The 19,615-nt window shown below is 37.9% G+C and overlaps 1 protein-coding gene and 1 long non-coding RNA gene across 12 annotated transcripts in view; one reads left to right on the top strand and one right to left on the bottom strand.

Annotated features, from left to right (window-relative positions):
- Ankrd17 (ankyrin repeat domain 17) overlaps positions 1–19,615 on the top strand; it is a 138,639-nt gene that overhangs the window by 60,364 nt on the left and 58,660 nt on the right. For all 10 annotated transcript variants that reach the window (XM_063272901.1, XM_017599098.3, XM_063272902.1 and 7 more), the window contains exons 2-8: positions 3,542–3,695; positions 9,518–9,674; positions 10,994–11,141; positions 11,356–11,503; positions 13,611–13,844; positions 15,770–15,864; positions 17,922–18,159. In XM_063272901.1, coding sequence (XP_063128971.1) covers positions 3,542–3,695; positions 9,518–9,674; positions 10,994–11,141; positions 11,356–11,503; positions 13,611–13,844; positions 15,770–15,864; positions 17,922–18,159 — 1,174 coding nt within the window. The remainder of the gene's footprint in view (positions 1–3,541; positions 3,696–9,517; positions 9,675–10,993; positions 11,142–11,355; positions 11,504–13,610; positions 13,845–15,769; positions 15,865–17,921; positions 18,160–19,615) is intronic.
- Positions 7,628–18,302, bottom strand: LOC134481729 (uncharacterized). Of its 2 annotated transcripts, XR_010057488.1 has the most exons (3): positions 18,237–18,302; positions 17,601–17,755; positions 7,628–7,782 (listed from the first exon to the last, which is right to left on the bottom strand). It is a non-coding gene; the product is annotated as an uncharacterized LOC134481729 (long non-coding RNA). The 2 variants fall into 2 exon arrangements; XR_010057487.1 differs by lacking the exon at positions 18,237–18,302 and having other exon boundaries at positions 17,601–17,924.

Consider the following 19,615-nt stretch of genomic DNA (forward strand, 5'->3'; position numbering starts at 1 on the left):
CTCGGGACTTGGGGCTTGCTGAATAAGCTCTATAGCTACAGCCTACAAATGGAGGAAAGGATAAAACGGTGTTACAGGAGCAGCGTTTTGATTTTTCTCTAGTATGTAGTTTTTTACCACCCTACACATGCTGTGTTATATCCCTTTTCTAGTATTATTGGCCATTCATACATGCTCTTTTAAAATTAAATAAGTTCTTAGATAGTAAAGTTGTTTTTATACATTGATGTATAAAAATGTATAAAATGATATAAAAATGTACAGTAGTAAACAGTTTTGAATATAGGATGTCAGTGGTATGTGTTTAATCAGCGACCATTTTTGTTCCCTTCTTCATATAAGATTTTATAATTAGCTTTTCTTCAAATATACCCTAAGGTTTTCAGAAAGGGAAGAATCTGAGGATCATCTGGCAACTTTAAAATCTTAAAACGATTCGGTGTGTGTGTGTGTATAAAGGAGCATAGGTGGACCTCACGGTGGGCCTGTGGCGGTCAGGGGACAGCTGTGTGGAGCCCAGGGATTGGACTCCAGTTCACTAGCTGGGCCTGTGTGCAGTTTTCCTCTGAGCCATCTCAGCAGCCCAGATTTTCACTCCCAGCTTGAGGATTACTGAACGTAGATTTTTATATTTGTTGGGTGTGCATGTAAGTTAATGTTTGTTTTCACAGCACATAGAAACTGTGTGAGCACACACACATACGTGTAATACATGGTTGACGTGGGGTAGAGGACTGGCCATGGTGAATGTATAGCAGTTAAGAGAGCAGCTGCTGGGAGGTGGATCTCTCCTCCAGGACATGGGCTCTGCTCATAGACCTTCAGTCTTGGCTGCAAGTGCCCTTTGCCATCTCATAGGCCTTGCACAGCTAGTCCTTCCCACTGGGGGTGTCTTCCTATGCCATAGGACACTGTTTGTTATTCTATACTCTGTATCTTTTAGTCATGGTTGTACCAAGAAAATTAATGAGAAAGAAAATCCCTCATTTTGAGTAAAATGCTGTTATCTTGGTAAGTTTACATTAGTCTTAGCAATGATACATTATAATATGGGGGACTTTAAGCCACCACCTTGCAACCAATATCCTGAATTCTCTTGCTGTGAATTCTTCCTTGTTAAATCAGACTGAAATTGCACGTGTGTCTGCTAGTGGCACGTTCTATTTTCCTCTCTCATCTTATACAGATTGGTTATTTTGGTCAAAATTATTCTTTTCTACTTGGAATACTTTTAGAGAGATTTGGCACCTGTCATTTATACCTTTGAATTGAGTTTTTATTTTCTAAAGCTAACATCCATCTGTTTACTTCATTTCTGTTGATATTACTGTATTTTCTTTTATTTTCTCATCACATTTAAGTTAAGATAGATATTTCAGCAGATTGTATTTTGCCATTTTTGGGGCATAATATTTTCTTTCGAGAGAATTCTCTTTTTAAACTCTGTTCTAGAGTGCAGAGACATTTCTGAATCACACCATACCTAAAAGTTCTCTCACTGAAGTAGAACTCGTACTCCACCCTGACCTCTTACACTCTAGGCTGAAGTAAAGCTGTGCTGCTCTCGCTCTCTTTGAGAATGGAATTGTATAACATGCATGGTGGCGACTTTTGTAGGCGGTAAAAACGTCACCCTGTTGGTGTTATAATGCTTTACAAATTCATTGTTTTTTCTTTTGTCCTTTTACATAGTAGGCCTGAGCTTGCTGTCCTAGGTTATTTATTATTTTGTGTGTGTTTGTGTGTGTGTTCTTAATTTATGTTTTATGTGCATCAGTGTTTGCCTACATGCATTCCTGTGCACACTAGCATGCCTGCTTCTAGTAGAGGCCAGAAGAAGGTCTCAGGAATTGTAATTGTGAGCCACTATGTGTGGATCCTGGGAATTACCTGGGTCCTCTGTAGAGTATTCTAGTGGACTTTACCGAGCCATCTCTCTTGCTCCCTTTACTCTGTTTTTATCGTCCTTTTTGCAGAGCTATGTGGAGGCACCTTAAGATGTCTGCCAGCTGTGCTCTTGTCTGCTTAGGCTTACAGTGCTTCTCAATATGAGCTCTTAAGAGTTTAGGATTTTGATGTGGATTTGGCAGCATAGCCAAACTACCAAACCAACCAACCAACCAAACGAACAAACAAAAAGCCAGGTGTGGTGGGTGGGTTTTTACTACCTCAAATTTCTCTCAACTTACTCTGGTTTGTTTCTAGTGAGTATATCCAAAACAGATGATCTATAACCTTCTCAGGGTCTAAAAGATCATTTTAGGCTATCAGGGGGCCAAATTTATTATCCTCATAATACTAATTAGTTGTTTTTGATATGTTGACATTTGTACTGAGACTATAAAGCCAGAAATAAGTACATGCTTATTTATATGGTGAAAGCACCAATGTAGACAAATAGTTTTCATTGCTGTACACTTGGAGTAAAATAAGGGAAATATTTCATATCTCACTTTCACTATTTTTAAAAAGACTTTACCATCTTTTGAAATTACGGGTGTGTCTACATATGTGGATATGTCCGCAGGAGAATAGGTTTGTAGGTTTTTGTAAACTCCCCAAAGTAGATGCTGTGAATTGAAGTTGGATTCTTGGCAAAAGCAGTCTTTATGTATTTGTAACTGTTAAGTCATCTTTATAGTCCTCTTTTTGTTAATTTTATTGAAATCTAAGAAAATATTTTCATGAAATGGCTTTTTTTTTCCTGATGAATACAACTGGTAAACTGCCACTATCAGATTTGGATTTTTGACAAACATTCTCAAAAGTGATTAAAGTGAACCTGCCATTTAAATTGATATTGTTATGATGAAATAAAGTTAAACTTTGAAGCATAAATTTACAATTTGAAATTCTTAATTGCTTAAGTCCAATAAATTCCTAATAGCTAGACTTTCGATGAAATCATTAGTGATACTAATAAGTGTGCTTTCTGCAATATTTTATTTCACTTTTTAACATGGAAACACTGGTTAATAATAGCTCTCGTATGAGGTTTGTGGAGGCTTAGTCCTTCATAAGTGCAAAAAGTCAGGCAAGTCAGGCACTTAAACATCTCCATAAAGAGCTGGCATGGGGAAAGTTCAGGATTCATGTTCATAAGCTCAGCCATAGCTCATGCACACAAAACTGGAGAGAATGTATATGATTCCAGGAAGTAAAAAGCTTGCTCTTGCTCATGTTGTTTTAATTTTTGTTTTGTTTTGTTTTAAGACAGTTTTTCTGAGTAGCTCTGGCTGTCCTGGAACTCACTCTATAGTCCAGGCTGACCTCAAACTCATGGAGCTCTGCCTGCCTCTGCCTCCTCAGTGCTGGGGATTAAAGGTGTCCACCACCACCCTTCGAATAATGAGCTCTTTAAGTGGTCAACATTGATTTTTCTTTTTACTTAAACAATGGACTTTGGTTTTTTTAATTTATTTACGACTGCTACTGTACTTATCATTGGTATTATAGTAAATATATTTTTCTACCTCTGATCTTGTTTTTATTCCCCTCCCTGCTTTCCTGACTTTGTCTTTTATTTGTATTTGGTTTTTAGGTGGAGTCTTTCATTTTGGACCAGGATGACTTGGAGAATCCAATGCTGGAAACAGCTTCCAAGTTGCTCCTCTCAGGCACCGCTGACGGTGCTGACCTCAGGACAGTAGATCCAGAGACACAAGCTAGACTGGAGGCTTTGCTAGAAGCTGCAGGTATGCTGTGTTCTTTGTAATTATGTCTCCTCTGGTGTGCCGAGCCTCCTGCGTGCGTGTGTGTGTGTGTGTGTGTGTGTGTGTGTGTGTGTGTGTGTGTGTGTTTTACGTAGTGACATAAGTAGTGATTACATTTCAACAGAAGCGTCACTACTGAAACATTTCCATCAAATTCACTATAGATTAACATTGGTAAATTTAAGTCAAATTTAAATTGAATTAAATACAATCAGTGTAAAATTTACATCCCACTTTTTAGCCCTATTAAAAAGTGTTTTTTATATACATAATTTTCAGTACTTAATAGATTCAGTATTGGAATTTGTGTACTCCTAAACACTCTCATTAGTAGTAAGTCATGCCCAAAGCAGTGGAAACTAGCAATTCCCCTGTTCATATTCACAGCCTAAGTGCTGCCTTCTGTTTGTCCTGTACCTGAACAAGTCTGCTTTAACACTCTGTTCTTTACATCACAGCCTTTTTCCTGAAGATGTCATTGTTCAGAATGGCCTCATAGCCATGTGTGGTGACTAATAATCTAAGTACTTGGGAAGCTGAGGCAGGAGGCTTGCTACAAGTTCAATTTCATTCCAGGCCAGCCTAACCTAGCAAACCAAAGAGGCCTCTAGGCATAATTCTGTAGTGTTCTTTAATTTAAGAAAATTAAAATGTACTTTATTTGGAAAACACATTTGGTAAGATTCAGTGAAGCATAGGTTATTTGCAGTGCTGTTGACTAAATTATTATTAATGAATAAACTGTATTAATATCTTTAAACAGTACACGTGATACTAGGTTATAGTTGAAGGAACTTTACTTTACTTTTACCTTATGCTGGCACAGCCTTCCCCCATGCACTGCATACAGTGCAGGCTGGATTCTTAAAGTAAACTGTGTCATTTCTATAGTGTAGATTTTATTTTCCCTTTAAGAACATATTTATTTTAATTAAAAGATAATGTACATAATTTCTTCTTCATTCTGTTTTTCACTTCTCTCCTTTCAGTCATTTCTTTTCTTTATTTAAAAAACTATTTATTTATTTTTATTCTTTATATGCATTGGTGTGAAGGTGTCTTCCCCTGGAACTGGATTTACAGACAGCTGCGAGCTGCCACATAGGTGCTGGGAATTGAACCCAGGTCCTTTGGAAGACCAGCCATCCTCTTAATCGCTGAGCCTTCTCTTTAGTCGCCTTCTTTTCCTTTTTAAGGGAAAATTTAACACAAAAACTTAGAATAGCATAGCAAACCCTCTGATCGTGATGTTCAATTTCAGTATCAGTGCGTGGGTAATCTTGTTTTATCATTTACTCATTACCACTGTTGGTACCCTCATGTCTTTGAATATAGACCTAAACTTTACGCAATCTCATTTATGAATTCTTCTATATATCTCTCAAGGATTTCCTTAAAAACACAGCCATAAAGACAGTCAAAGGAAAAAAATAGAAATTTACTATTAATAATATTTCTAAACATCCTGTCATTGCTTGGAATTGATGAGTTATTTTATACTTTCTATGTTTTGGTTTTGCTTGTTTGATTTTAGAGTGAGTAGCTGGTACTCTTTATTGAGCCATTTCTCCAGCCTTAGAATACCTTTCTCCAGAAAGATGTGTTACATGTATAATCTTTTTGGTTTTTTGGTTTTTTTGTTGGTTTTGTTGTTGGTGGTGGTGGTCTTTGTTTTTTCGTCTTCCCTCATTTTTCTTGTGAGGAGCTAAATTGTTTGAGATTTCATGTGAAAATGTCTTGTTATCCTTATGCATAGCAGTTTATGCATTAAAAGTTTAGTTTAGAAATCATTTTTAAGGGGTTGGGGACTAGCTCAGTGGTAGAGCGCTTGCCTAGCAAATGCAAGGCCCTGGGTTCGGTCCCCAGCTCCGAAAAAAAAAAAAAGAAAAAGAAAATCATTTTTACATACTTTTAAGCTCATTGCCCATTTATACTGTTTAGTGTTTCAGTTGAAGTTTGATGTTACTGCTGTGACTGTTTTCCTCATCTGTAACTTGTTTTCGGGCTTTCCCAGCACTTGGTAGCATTTGGAAATTGGTCTTTGAGTGCATTGGGTTGTCTTTTCAAATCATAAAGATGTCTTTGACTGTGGTGATCCCTGAGTTCTGTTATAGCCAATACCAATGACATAAAAGGCAGATTTCAAAAATAATACATATATCTCTTGTCAAGTGATGCTTTGAACCATGAAATACTCACTGGTTTCCTATGAAATTACAGTAATTTATTTTGAAGCAACCACAAGATTTTGCCTTGTAATTTCTGCGTATTAGATTTTTAGGACATAATATGGCTGGGTTCTCTAGCCTTAAGGTCTTGTGGACTGAAATCACCTGTTTTTACCTATCTGCTGTGGGGGAAGGCTTACTACCAATCTCACTGTGGTTGAGAAAAATGAGTTCCTGGCCGTTGTATCTCTGAGATCATCAGTTTGTCTCACAGGCACTCAATTGGATTTCCTCTTGCTTTCTTAGGGTTTTCTACATTGCTTGATCCATGGATCCTCTCAATTTTAAAGCCTTACTTCTTGAGTTCCCTGTCTTTGTTATTTCCAGGCTTTTCATGAGTTTCTGATTGGTTTGGACTTACCAGGATAATCTGTTTGATATAGCGTAACTATGTATTTTATTATGTGTAGTTTTGAGAGATAGGGACTGTAGAAATGGATTCAGTGGTTAATAGCACTTATTGTTCTTGAAAAGGATCAGGGTTTATTCCCACCACCTAAGTGGTGGCTCACAACCACTGTAACTCCAGTTCCAGGGGACTTGACCCCATTTTGTGACCTCTCTCATCATCACGCATGGGCATGATACACATATGCATACAGTCAAACACTAAAAACTTGTAAAAATTAAACACAAGGGAAAAAAACAAAAGAATAGGATATAGGATATGTATAACAGTGTCATTTAATTTTTCTTTTCTTTTTTTTTTTTTTTAGGAACAGTTTGGTTTTCCTAGCTGTAATTGCACATAGAAGCTTTTATTTCTTTGGGATCACCTAATGTTTTATTGTGTAGGTCTTTCCTCAAAGTCTGTTGGATTTCTTGAGAGATTAAACTTGCAGGTTTTAGTCTTTGCATAATAAGCCTGACTGCCCACATGCTGGTCCCATGAGGGGAGATAGGGTGCTGAGGACAGAGCAGGAGTACTGTGTCCCTCTGCTCCTCCTCCCTGTTCCTCCTTACCTAGTTAGGTCCTATCCAGTTTGATGTTTCTCAAGTCCTGAGTTTATAATCACCTTATTTCTCTTACTAGCTGTGTATCAACTTAGTCTATTCTATTTACCTTCTCAGTAGTAGCTTAGATTTAAAGATGTATCTTAGTTTTATCAAGGATGGAATTCCTTTTGCTTTCAGCTTATTTTAAGATCTACGAGGAAAGGGAGAAAAACATTTATTATCTCTTATCCTTAAATCAAACGTAGATATCATAACGTGCTCTCTGTGTTAAGTTTTGTACTCCAGTGGTTCAGCCAATTAAATGTTTGAAGTTGGGTAGAGTGAACTGGTCATATACTATTTCTATTTTTGGTTTTTGCTAATTGTATTAGTATTTCTGTTGTTGTGAACAGACATGACCAGGGCAACTCTCATAAAGGAAAACCTTTCATTGGCCTGGCTTAGTTTCAGAAGTTTAGTTTGTTATCATCGTGGTGGGAAGGATAGCAGTGTGTAGGTAGTGTGGTCCTGAGAGGAGTGAGAGGTCTACATCTTGATCACCAGTCCCTCACAGGGCATAGGTGGCTTGAGCATATGAAACCTCAAAGCCCCCCTCATAGTGACACTTACTCCAAAAGCCACACTTCCTATTCCTGCACTCCTTATGAGACAAGGATGCAAACATAGGAGTCTATGAAGGTTGTTCCTATTCAGACCACCACACTGCTTAATAATGTAAGGTCACTGTAATTTACCATGGGCTGATTAGTTTTTATTAATATTTTTGTTGCCTCTTGATTATCCAGTAGTTGCCTTTGTGGGTATACATGGTAGTGGATCCCTGCAGTCCCACCATTCATTCGTCAGTATTCAGGAGGCCGGGGCTGAGCTACAAAGTAAAGACCCTGGTGTGAAAAACAGAAGAATTTATTAGGAGTTATAGATGAATATTGACATTGATTTTTATTGTTTTCATATAAGTGGTCACTTTGTGCTAGACTGTTTGTTTTCTTTCTGCTGTTTCTGACTGGAATTTACTCTAGAGTTGATAACAGCCTGTGAACCTGGAGGTAATTCTCATTTTCTCAACTCTGAAATCTATGAAGTTGATCTCAATGGTGCCATAATGGACTTGAGCTTACACTGTGGCCTGTAGCATTAGGAATGCCAAGTTGTACTGTAGCTTTCAATCCCATCAGACCAAGACAGTCTTTATCTTTGGGACATTTTCATTAGCAGAAATGAAGTTTGACTGCTGAAAACATCTTGTTACTGGTGAACTCATAGATGATTCTCAGGTTTTATAAGATACAATATTTGATATAAAATTTTTATAGACCGAAAAGCAAACAAATATAAACTCAAACTCATAAGGTTAGTGAATTTTGTGTTTTTCCTATTTTTATAAAATACTGTTATTTTGCAGAGCTGCTTATTTTTACTAAGTTCATGGCCTTTTTGTTAGTTTTAAGGCTTATGATAGTGTTTCCTAAGTGCTGATGCATATATATGTTACTTGCATGGTCTGTCCAGAAAGTAGATTTTAGATCACCACATCTTTGGGCTTGAGATACTGTGTGTGTGTGTGTGTGTGTGTGTGTGTGTGTGTGTGTGTGTGTGTGTGTGTGTGTGTGTGTGTCTGTGTGTGTGTGTGTGTCTGTGTGTGTGCGTGTGTGTGTGTGTGTGTGTCTGTGTGTGTCTGTCTGCGTGTCTGTGTGTCTGTGTGTGTGCGTGCGTGCGTGCTTGCTTGCTTGCTTGCTTGCTTGCTTGCTTGCTTCCTTGCTTGCATATAAGTACAAGTACCCATGGAGGTCAGAAAAGGGTGTCCGATCCCTAGAGCTAGACGTACAGGTGTTTGAGCTGCTTGGTGTGGGTACTGGTAAACAGATAGGTCCTCTGAAAGAGCATCAAGTGCTCTCAGTCACTGAGCCATCTCTCCAGTCCAAGGTTTTTAAACAGCACAAAAAACAGTGATATTAGTAATGGTAAGCTTGCTTTGTTAAGGCTATGTGGAAAAGTAACAGTTATGTTCTTTTGTTTGCTACTTCTACTTTTACATTATTTCTTTTGCTATTCTAAATAATTTTAGATTTTGAGTATATGTGATAAATTTATGGACTAAATTTTTAAGAGATTGTTATATAGATTTTTATATATTCTTTTATCTATTGTCTTAAAGCAAGAATAGGCATTTTCTAAAAAGTAAATGTCTTTCGTGGCATCAGCAAGCTAAAAAATATTTTCGAACTCTCTTTTCTCTGTTCTCTTCTATATTGACTTTATTTTCTGCATGTGGTGATAGAAGTAGGTAGTTCATGAGTCAATACCTGCATCTTTTAGCAACCTCTGAACATAAGTTCTTCTCTCAAAGACATGCAGATATGTCAGAGAAGATGCCTGTCTGTGTGAGCATAAGCGAAAGACCCATGCCTGATAACCAGCGTGTGTTAGATCATGCATCCAAGAACATAGGGCATGGATAAAACTCAGATTCAAGAGAGTTATTTACCTAAAGATCATAGACATGTACGTACAGTATAGTAGATGAAGGTTACTTGTTAACATACAGATTTTAGTAACCTGAGTTTTACTTTGTTTCCACTTGGGTTTTTCCATATTGCTGTGAACCTACTGTAACAGGAATAGGCAAGTTATCCACGGCGGATGGTAAAGCCTTCGCAGACCCTGAAGTGCTCCGGAGGTTAACATCGTCTGTCAGTTGTGCGTTGGATGAAGCTGCTGCTGCACTTACCCGGATGAGAGCTGAGAGCACAGCAAATGCAGGGCAGTCGGACAAGTGAGTGCTTTGTTTGTGTTCCATATACACATGATCGTAGGAATGATAATAACTAATATTTATTAAGCCTTTCTACCTAACAAGATACCTTTTTTGTGTGTATGCATAAGAAACCATACCTGTCAAATTAGCATCAGTTGTCTAAGTAAGCCGAGAGTGATATCTTCAAGTGGGTAAGTGTGCAGTAGTCTTGTGAGTGATGCTGAGGCTGGCAGGGACTGGCCGGCAGTCCTTGTTAACAGACTTTGCTGCTCTTCTCAGAGGCACTGAGTTAGTCCCTAGCACCCGTACTAGGTGCTGACATCTCCCGCAAGTGGCCTGTACACACAGGGTCATACACATAACCTTTCATTTATGTTGCTTTTCATGTACTAGTGACAGAGAAGTAACTGCTATTCTCTCAATTGTATTTACTACTTTTCGTCCATTCACTTGTATAATTTAGATCATTTTAAAGGATGGGGTTTATTATTTGTTTTCTATTGTTTAAAAAGAAATCATAAATCTTGTTTCTAATAATCTGAATGTGTCAGGCCAGGAGACTTTAACTTGGGTCTCATAATTCCTTGTATCTGTGGTTTCAGAATTAGTAAGGATTCAGTATAAGTAATGTTTTAAGGTTTTCTAATGCAATATAATGAAAGTCGTACTTCATACATAAAGTATGGATGTGTTGTAGAGCATGAAGAAGTATTGTTAGTACGTTGTAGTTTTCAGTCCTTGCTGACCTCATTCTTTCTTCCGTTACTTGAACAGAAAGCTGTGTGGAAAGATAGCACAGTGGGTAAAGTTCTTGCTTAGCAAGGGTGGGGACATGAGTGTGAATACCCAAAACACAAGTAAAGCCAGGCACAGGAAGTGGAGATGAGAGAATTCCCAGAAGGTTGGGGGCCCGGTAGCCTGTCATAGATCAGTGAGCAGACTTTGTCTCACCAAGGTAGAGGACACTGGCCCTGAGGCGGTTGTAGAAGTAAATACTTTCCAGTTACTCATTTATTAACATTACCTGCTGCCATCTTGTGTCTGAGACTCTTATGGATGAAAGAACTTGGGTAGACTTTTATAATTAGTAGGCATCTTACATATTTTATGAATTTTTTTTTAATTTCATATAAAATTTCTAGTAGTTGAACAAAAGTTTAATCTATATTTTTGTTTTAATTTTTGTTATGATTTCACTATTTATTAGATTGTACATAATTGAAAGCATTTTAGAATAGTGTTAATTTTAATTAGATGACCTGAAAAACCAGTACTTGTATGATGCAGATTTTTCTGTCATCCCGAGGTGATGCTGGTCTTTGCTGTTCTCATTGTAGCCGCAGTTTGGCAGAAGCCTGTTCAGAAGGAGATGTAAATGCTGTGCGGAAATTACTCATTGAAGGCCGAAGTGTGAACGAGCACACTGAGGAAGGGGAGAGCCTCCTTTGTCTCGCTTGTTCTGCTGGATACTATGAGCTTGCACAGGTTTGTGCTAGGAAAATAAGCCTTGAAAAGAATTCTGTCATCTACTAAGAAAAGAATGAACATTTTTGTCCATCACGCTAATTTTAGTACATTGTTACATACAGCTTGTATATTTTTAACTTTGAGGAGTTTTATGAGTTTACATGGGTAAATAGGTATATTTAAAACCTTCAGGTTATTTTCTTAATCTGTAGACTGTTTTTTCTTTGTCAAGGTTTTATTGGCAATGCACGCAAATGTGGAAGACAGGGGAATCAAAGGTGACATCACACCTTTAATGGCTGCTGCTAATGGAGGACACGTCAAAATCGTGAAGTTGCTGCTAGCTCATAAAGCTGATGTCAATGCACAGTCTTCAACAGGTCATGGTGCTGCCTTCTCACTTACTTGCTTGTGGCCTACCTTGTAGTAACAATTTCTTATGGATTATTCATTTGTACAGATATAACAACTCCCTGAGTGTGTAGAAGGGCTACGTGTTTGGATGTTTCTATAAGGCTTATATATTCTGTAATTAACTTAATTTATAATAGTATAAAGAAACCTCCTGTTTTGCTTATGAGACACTCTTAGGTTCTTTTACAATATATTAAGCACTCAGTGTGAAAGTCTTCTCTGTAGCCGCGGGAGGGTGTGGCTTATACTTCTCAACACCTGACTTCCTCTTACTGCAAGTATGAGATAGTGGATCTGATGAACAAGGACTTTACCATCTTCCCCTGATTTTGCTAAATTGTGGCCAATGGAAAAAAATTCTAAAAACATGTCCAATGGCCCCCAATTTTAGCCTAAACAATTTCTTCTTATTCTGGAGGTAGGGTCATTTCCAGGTCTAACTAACCTTTTTTTATATATGAAATTGTATTTTGTGAGTTTTCTTCAGATTAAAAGAAAATCAAATTTATTGTGTTTTGAATAAAAGTCTACATAATTTTTTTTTTTTTTACTTACTAAATTGGAGTCTCTGTTAACTTGGGGAGTTTATCACTGCATGGGGATTCTTTTGCTCATTGTTTTGCCTCATGCCTGCTATCCTAGGACCCGGGAGGTTGAGTCAGAGTTCTGTGAACTGAGCCTAGCCTGAACTGCCTAACATGTTTCAAAAACAAAAATATGAATGATTTTGAAATCTTTGGACATTGATCAGTTAGTATGTGGGTTATATATGATAGGTTTTGGGTATAGTAACATTTATTAAATAATGCTTTATGAAACATTTTTCTGATTAAAGTTCAGTATAACTTACCTCATTTAGGAAGGAAAAAGTTAATTTCAGGAAAGAAAGGCACAGCTCATTTCTGATTCTCCAAGAATTTTTTCCTCTTTAATTTTAAATTAAAATATAAGTACATTGCTTTTCCGTTCTTTGTCCTGCTTCCATTTCCCTTCTAATCCCTCCATGTCCCTCCCTCCCACACCCACCCCCATGTTCCTTTTTGCCATTCACTCTCAAACTGACAGTGCTATTTATAATTATTGCCTATATATGCATTATATATAAATATGGCTTACTGAGTTCTATTAGTGTAGTTGTGAGTATATTAATTTAGCAGGGCACTTATTACTAGATAGCCAGTTAGAGGGCTCATCTTTGGAAAGTGCTAATTCTCACTGTCAGCAGTCATTAGTTGCCTACCGTGGTCTAGGGCTGAAATTCTGTGAGATTTCTTAACTTCAGTGTTTATATGTCTATTAGAATTATTGTTCAGGTCTTGTGTTCAAGTAGCTATTTTTTTGTGATATCACGGGTTTGGCTTCCCTGTCATCTCAATTCTCCAACTTGATAAGTTTATATTTCTATAATTTCACATGTATTTTGTCCTGTTGTTCTCACTACAAGGAATTGAGTTCAGAATCTTGACCTGCTATGCAAGCACTGCTCAATAAGCTCAGTCCCTCCCCACAAGCCAGGCACTACTCAAGCTGTCTAGGCTCCCTTAGGCTCAGCATGGCTGAGGCCGGCCCTAAGTCTTAATCCTTTTGTTCTAGTCTTCTGGTAGTTGGGATTATGACCCAAACCACCAGGCACAGCTTGATACATGAGGTTAAATAGAAAGGGAGGATAGGAAGTTGATTTCAGGAGAAAGAAATAAAAGGTTCAGTCAAGTAATGGAGTTATCTGTGTCTATTAATGTTTACTATGGATACAGTTTTCCACTCTAGCCTTTGAAATATAAATTTATGTAAAAAAAAGCTTTACATTTATTTTTATTTATGTATGTGCTTGCATGTATGCATGTGCTATGGTGTATGTGGGAAATCAAAGGACAACTTCCTGGAGTTAGTTTTTTTTCTCCTCCTCCTCTCCTCCTCCTCCGTATGGGTCCCCAGGATCAAACTCAGGTCATAGCGTGATGGTATGTGCATTTACACTCAGAAGCATCTTACTGGGCCGAGGTGCACATGCATGCGTGTTTGTGTGTCTGTGAGTGATGCTGACATCTTTTCATTGTTTTCTTACCTAAACAGGCAACACAGCCCTTACCTATGCTTGTGCTGGAGGCTATGTAGATGTTGTAAAGGTGCTCTTGGAATCCGGTGCTAGTATCGAGGACCATAATGAGAATGGTCACACACCTCTTATGGAAGCTGGAAGTGCTGGGCATGTGGAAGTAGCCAGATTGCTGCTAGAAAATGGAGCTGGCATCAATACGCATTCCAATGAATTTAAAGAGAGCGCCCTTACGTTAGCTTGTTATAAAGGTATTGTATAAATCTTTTTTGAAATAAAATAGAAATTAAAGTCATTAACAGTGAAACATGGTATATAGTGTCATTAGACATAAGTTTGTTTAAACTGTTCTATAATGTATATTTAATATTGTGTAGTTTCAACATTGTATATACTGTCAATGAAAGTGGCAAGCTTTTATCAGAGAAAGCTTATGATCTTAATGTGATTATTACACTTTTCGATGGTTTTGCATTTTGGAAGCATTTTACCTTGTGCAAGAAGGTACATGGTAATTAAATGCCAAATATCTGGAAATATTACTAATATGGACTATTGATTCTTAGTTGAGTCAAATATGTCTCCCTACAAGAAGTCAACATTAGCGATTTCTCAAAAGAGCCGGAGTCACATTTGTCATACTCCACTGGTATGACAAATAATGGCTGTGCAGTGAGCTTTTCTTTCTTCCTTCTTGTGATGAGCATGCAGCTTTGTGCTTGTCTCTGTGCCAGGCCACAGTTAGCTCAGACAGCACCAGTTAGTGTTGATCTGAAGTATGAAGACAAAGGGTTTGCAAGTATAGGCACACAGTTTAAGGAGGCACTCCCCTCCAGCTCTGCTACTCTGGATAAGCTTGTCATCGAGTGCCTGCTTAACTAACCTTTGCACTCTGCTCCGATACTCAGCCTCGTTCTTTTCCTTGCCTTTTAAGTGTGCTCAGGATGTTGTAATGACTTTAGAACTGATTTCCTTTAAAAATAAGACCCAATGATATTTCAGTGTGTAAGTGGATAAAATTTAAATTGTGTAATTTTGAGTGTGTAATGTTAGCAGTTTCATGTAGCCAGCACAGTCGAAGTCCCTCTCCTGGTTGGTAGTTAGGCACAGGATAAGTTCATTATTACGTGAAGCTTTGGAACATTTGGACAAACACTTCTGAACCCAGAACTGGTTCCATTGCACTACTTCTTCCCAGCGGGCTAGAGCACGCTGTGGTGGCTCGTGTCTCTCACACTTCGTATGCAGCATGTTCTGCCTTGTAGAAGTAGCATCTAAGGCTGAGCTTGTGAACTTGAATTAGAAGCTAGTGGAGTACACCTTGAATACTTGCAGGAGTCAGTGAAGGGTTAGCTTCTTTTGTTTCTAGTGGGATTTCCTGAGATTTTGACAAGATAGAAAAGGCACACAGACTGAGTATTGATACTTCGATGGGGCAGTCAGCCTAATCACCATGTAGTAGATAGTGTGCCTATTGTCTTGTTTTAGCTCGTCTAGGGCTCTGTTTTCCCTTCTGGTCTAATTCTAGTTGATTACAGATTGATTATAGCTCATTTCATATTACTTGCATATATTATCCTCAGTACTATTTATATATAATTGGTCTACTTTTTAGTCACTTCTTGAGCTAAAATAAAGTTTCTTTGGAACTGTGTATTTTTATCGTATGTATATAGTAGTAAAAGAATGCATATAATTCAGTGATGTTTTAACAGTATTTTCATAAATGTGTTTACAAGTTATAAATGAGATTACCCTGTGAAGTTTGTTAGTTTTTGTAGTTTTGAGCACTTGGTCTCGTAGAGGTAGTAGCGTCAGTGGTTTTCATCCCAGGCTATTTCTCTAACATATGTATACAACACAGGAGCTGAAGAGACTGCTCCCAGCTAGAATGACTGCTGTTCTTCAGAGGACCTGACCTCCTTGCACACACCTGCCTGGCAGCTCACAACTACAGCTGCAGGGGATCTGATAGCTTCTGCTGGTCTCTGTGGGCACTGCATTCAGAGTACAAACACATAATTGAAAATGAGTATAGTGTGGTAGGATTTTTTTTACAGAAAGATCATGTTGGGACATGTCATCTTTGTTTATCCACATCAAAACTGATATATCACTTTTGTTTTAAGAGTAGTTTTTGAAAATAAATAAGTAATCCAACATAATTTTGATTTAGGACATCTAGAGATGGTGCGATTTCTTTTGGAAGCAGGCGCTGATCAAGAGCATAAGACAGATGAAATGCACACTGCTCTAATGGAGGCTTGCATGGTAAGGTGGATACTAGTGGGAGCGGGAGAGCTACTGTGAAGTAAATAGCCGTTCTTGTGTTGCAAAAGCTCCAATTTTTTCTTACTTTATTGTGGTTCAGAATCTCAGCTGAATTCTTAATTTTAAGCTGCACTTGTTAGTGATAAGTAATTTAAGCAGTTAGGAAGTTGAAACAGGGAGGCTGCTGTTGTTTTGAGGCAAGATTGGACTGCATAGTGAGTATCAGCTCGACCACGGTTACATCACAAGATTCCTTCAAAATATAAAGAACAGCCAGACAAGAGTTCTGCCTTCAATTGCAGCAATAAGAAGGTAGAGACCTTGGGTCTCTGAGTTTCAGGACAGCCTGGTCTACATAGTGAGTTTCAGGACAGCCAGAACTATGTAGAGAGGACCCTATCTCAAAAAGGCAAATGTATGTATGCACTTGCACACAGAGGCTCGTGCACACACCTTTGTAAACAAAATATAAAAAACAATTATATTTTAGAATTTGTCCTTGAAATTTAAGTTAATACTCTTAAATTTTTACATCTTAATTTATAGACTGCAAAACAGATGTATAAAACAGTATCAAAAGATTTCTGAGAAATGTTATACAGTTGTCGTTTAGTACTTGAATTACATATTTTTATTTTATTGTCATCCCCGTGTTTGCTCTAAAGAATTTCTCTTTTGGGTTCCTTGTCCGGTGTTCTTACGAAGATCAAATAAGACCCCTCCCACAGCAACAATATTGACATTCTCAGTAATCTTTCTAGTAAGGAAATTGAGTCACTGTTACTACCTTATACCATGAAAATACCCGATATTTAGACAAAGAGGAATTTTTTTATAAATATATGTACTAGAAATAACATAAATAAATGCAAATATTTGGGCATGGACCTGATACTTAGTCCCAATAAATTAGTTAATAGATAGATAGGCAGGCAGGCAGTTAGGTAAACAGACAGACTTGTAATCCCAGTTATTATCAGTCACAATAAATAATGGGTGGGTGGGAGGGTGGATGGATGTAATGAAAAGGTGTATGAATTGAAGCGAGGCATTTGGAGGTCTGGCTAAAATCTTGAAGGTCTGACTTGGATTTAGATTCATGAGAAGTTTCAAAACTGCTAAAATAGCAATGTTACTTGGAAATAAGACATTAGAGTTGTCAAGTACGTCTTATTCTTAGGCCAGAGTGGATTCGACTTTCAGAACAAGGTGAAATATGTGTGAGGAAGTATATGAAGAATTCAAAGAAAAACAGAGTGGATAAGAAATTTTCAAGTAGTTGCCAATAATAAGATAAGCTACCTTCTTTTCCTTTTCACTTGTATTTAAATAATGAACAACAAAAAATATCTCATGCACATAGGGTCCATTCATTTAACACGTGGTACATTGTATTCCCTGCTGTTTAAGAAGCTGTTTGCTCACTCTTTTTTTTTTAAACATTTATTTTATATATATACATATACATATACATACATACATACATACATACATACATACATACATACATACATCATACAGCTTTCTGCCTGCGTATATGCGTCTGCAGGCCAGACCTGATTATAGATGGTTGTGAGCCACCATGTGGGTGCTGGAATTGAACTCAGGACCTCTGGAGAGCAGTCAGTGCTCTTAACTACTGAGCCATCTCTCCAGCCCCCAGTTTGACATGTTAGGATGACAAGTTTAAGATGTTAGGGAAATTTGTTTTTCTATATCTGAAGTTTGCCACTTACCAGTTAATTGTCCACTGAGCTCGCAGGCACTGTGTGGCCTTAGGTTTGTGGTAATTCATGAACTTGCCATTGCTTTCTCGATGGCTGATAAGCTTCTTGGTTATAGGCATCATTCTTCTCTTTGCTCTAAATCCTCAAGCTCCTATCTTTGAATTCTGTACAATAAAAGGGTGCTGGCAACACATAGTGAAGTTACTGAAGTGTCAGGTGCACATTTATGTTTGCACGAGTGAACATCAGCACAGTTCAGTGTATGGTAATTGAGAACTGTTTAAATTTGAAGGTGCTGACTGGATTTTCTTTTTAATTGCTTATAAATAGGATGGCCATGTTGAAGTGGCTAGGTTGCTTCTGGACAGCGGTGCTCAAGTGAACATGCCAGCTGATTCATTTGAGTCGCCACTGACTTTGGCTGCATGTGGAGGGCATGTGGAACTTGCAGCCTTACTTATTGAAAGAGGAGCTAGCCTGGAAGAGGTCAATGATGAAGGTTATACTCCTTTGATGGAGGCAGCTCGTGAAGGGCATGAAGAAATGGTGGCATTGCTTCTAGGCCAAGGTAAGCACATCTAGCGAGTACTAGATAACAGATCTACAGAATACAAGTCTGTGTTAGGATTGAATTTCTGCACTTACCTAACATGTGCCCTGAGCTCTTGCTCTCACACTTTACTCTGTCTGCTGTAAAATGCTCACATACCTGTTAAGGAAAGGAAAGTAAAGGGAAGTTAAAGAAAGGAAGTAGAACTTTCTTCAATGTAGAACTTTCAATATTGTGTGCCATAAGAAAATAAGGGAACAAAAATCAAGAACAGGTGGACATTTTTCGTGAGGTAATCTGAGGTACAGTTCTTGAAGCCTCCTGTAATGAGGGAATTCTTTGGAGGGAGAGGAAGTGGGGCGTGATGGAAGAGCGTGGGTAACACTGCTGTGAAGGGTTACTCCGTGAAAGCTGATTGTGCCCCGGTAATCGCAGATGAGGGTTACACACTTGTAACCACAGTGGTGAGGTGGCTGAGGCCAACCAGGGCTCATATGGAGACACTGTTTAGGAAAAACAAAACAGCACAGAAAACCAACAGAAGCCAGGTACATCAGAAACTGTTGCTCATACCATAAGGAACTTGTGGAAAAACTGAGATGGTATAGTAGTTTAAATTACTTTAATTTCCCATTGGATTTATAGCCTGTTTTTTTCATCCAGTAGTTTCATCCAATTTGATCCATTTAATATAAAGGGCACATTTCTTGTATTTGTGTATAGGTTCTTTTGACTAGAACTCTAAAGAACCGATTTTGAAAAGGGGATTTTTTTTAGATATTTGAATCATTTACAGAGCATGGTAATTTTGTTACTTTAGTCAGTTTTGTTTCTGTGGGGGAGGCGCAGGAAGCTCCTACAACAGTGCCTGCCGTATGGTGCTAATTAAAATCAGCTGTGGTGGTGGCAAGAGTAGTGATGGTAATGTTGTTGCCTATGGTAATTCAATTAAGTGAATTAACCTCAGTTTCTTCAGCTTTATGTAAGATGATGCTGAAAATAAAACCAACATAAGGCCTTAGGAATGTGCTGCTCAGGGATAGAGCACTTACTCGGTGTTCTCAAGGCCTTGGGCTTGGTCTCCACCCAGCAGCACACAGCTGCCTAACATGGCAGGCCTGGGTTCATCTCCAACACTGCCCCTCCTCTAAATTCAAATTTCGTTAAAAAAAAATTTTTGTTAAAAAAAATGTACCTTAGCAATCTGTACTTCGACTATTGACCAGTAAATAGTAATGTCTTAATGTTAGCTACTGTAACTGATTGATACTATAGTTGATACAGTATCTATCTATTTTGTCTCTTTATATGAGGGGACTGGGTAATGTTATGACTCCTTTTAGTCAGTATTGGCATCTTTTTAAACAAATATTTCAAATAAAGACTCAATGAATGTACTTTTTGACTTTATTTTTTTACTGCCAAGAGTAGGGAATAGATATCTCTGTTCCTCTCAGGTGGGGTTCATTAGGAA

This window comes from Rattus norvegicus, chromosome 14, assembly GCF_036323735.1.
Source record: "Rattus norvegicus strain BN/NHsdMcwi chromosome 14, GRCr8, whole genome shotgun sequence".
NCBI classification, from domain to species: domain Eukaryota; kingdom Metazoa; phylum Chordata; class Mammalia; order Rodentia; family Muridae; genus Rattus; species Rattus norvegicus.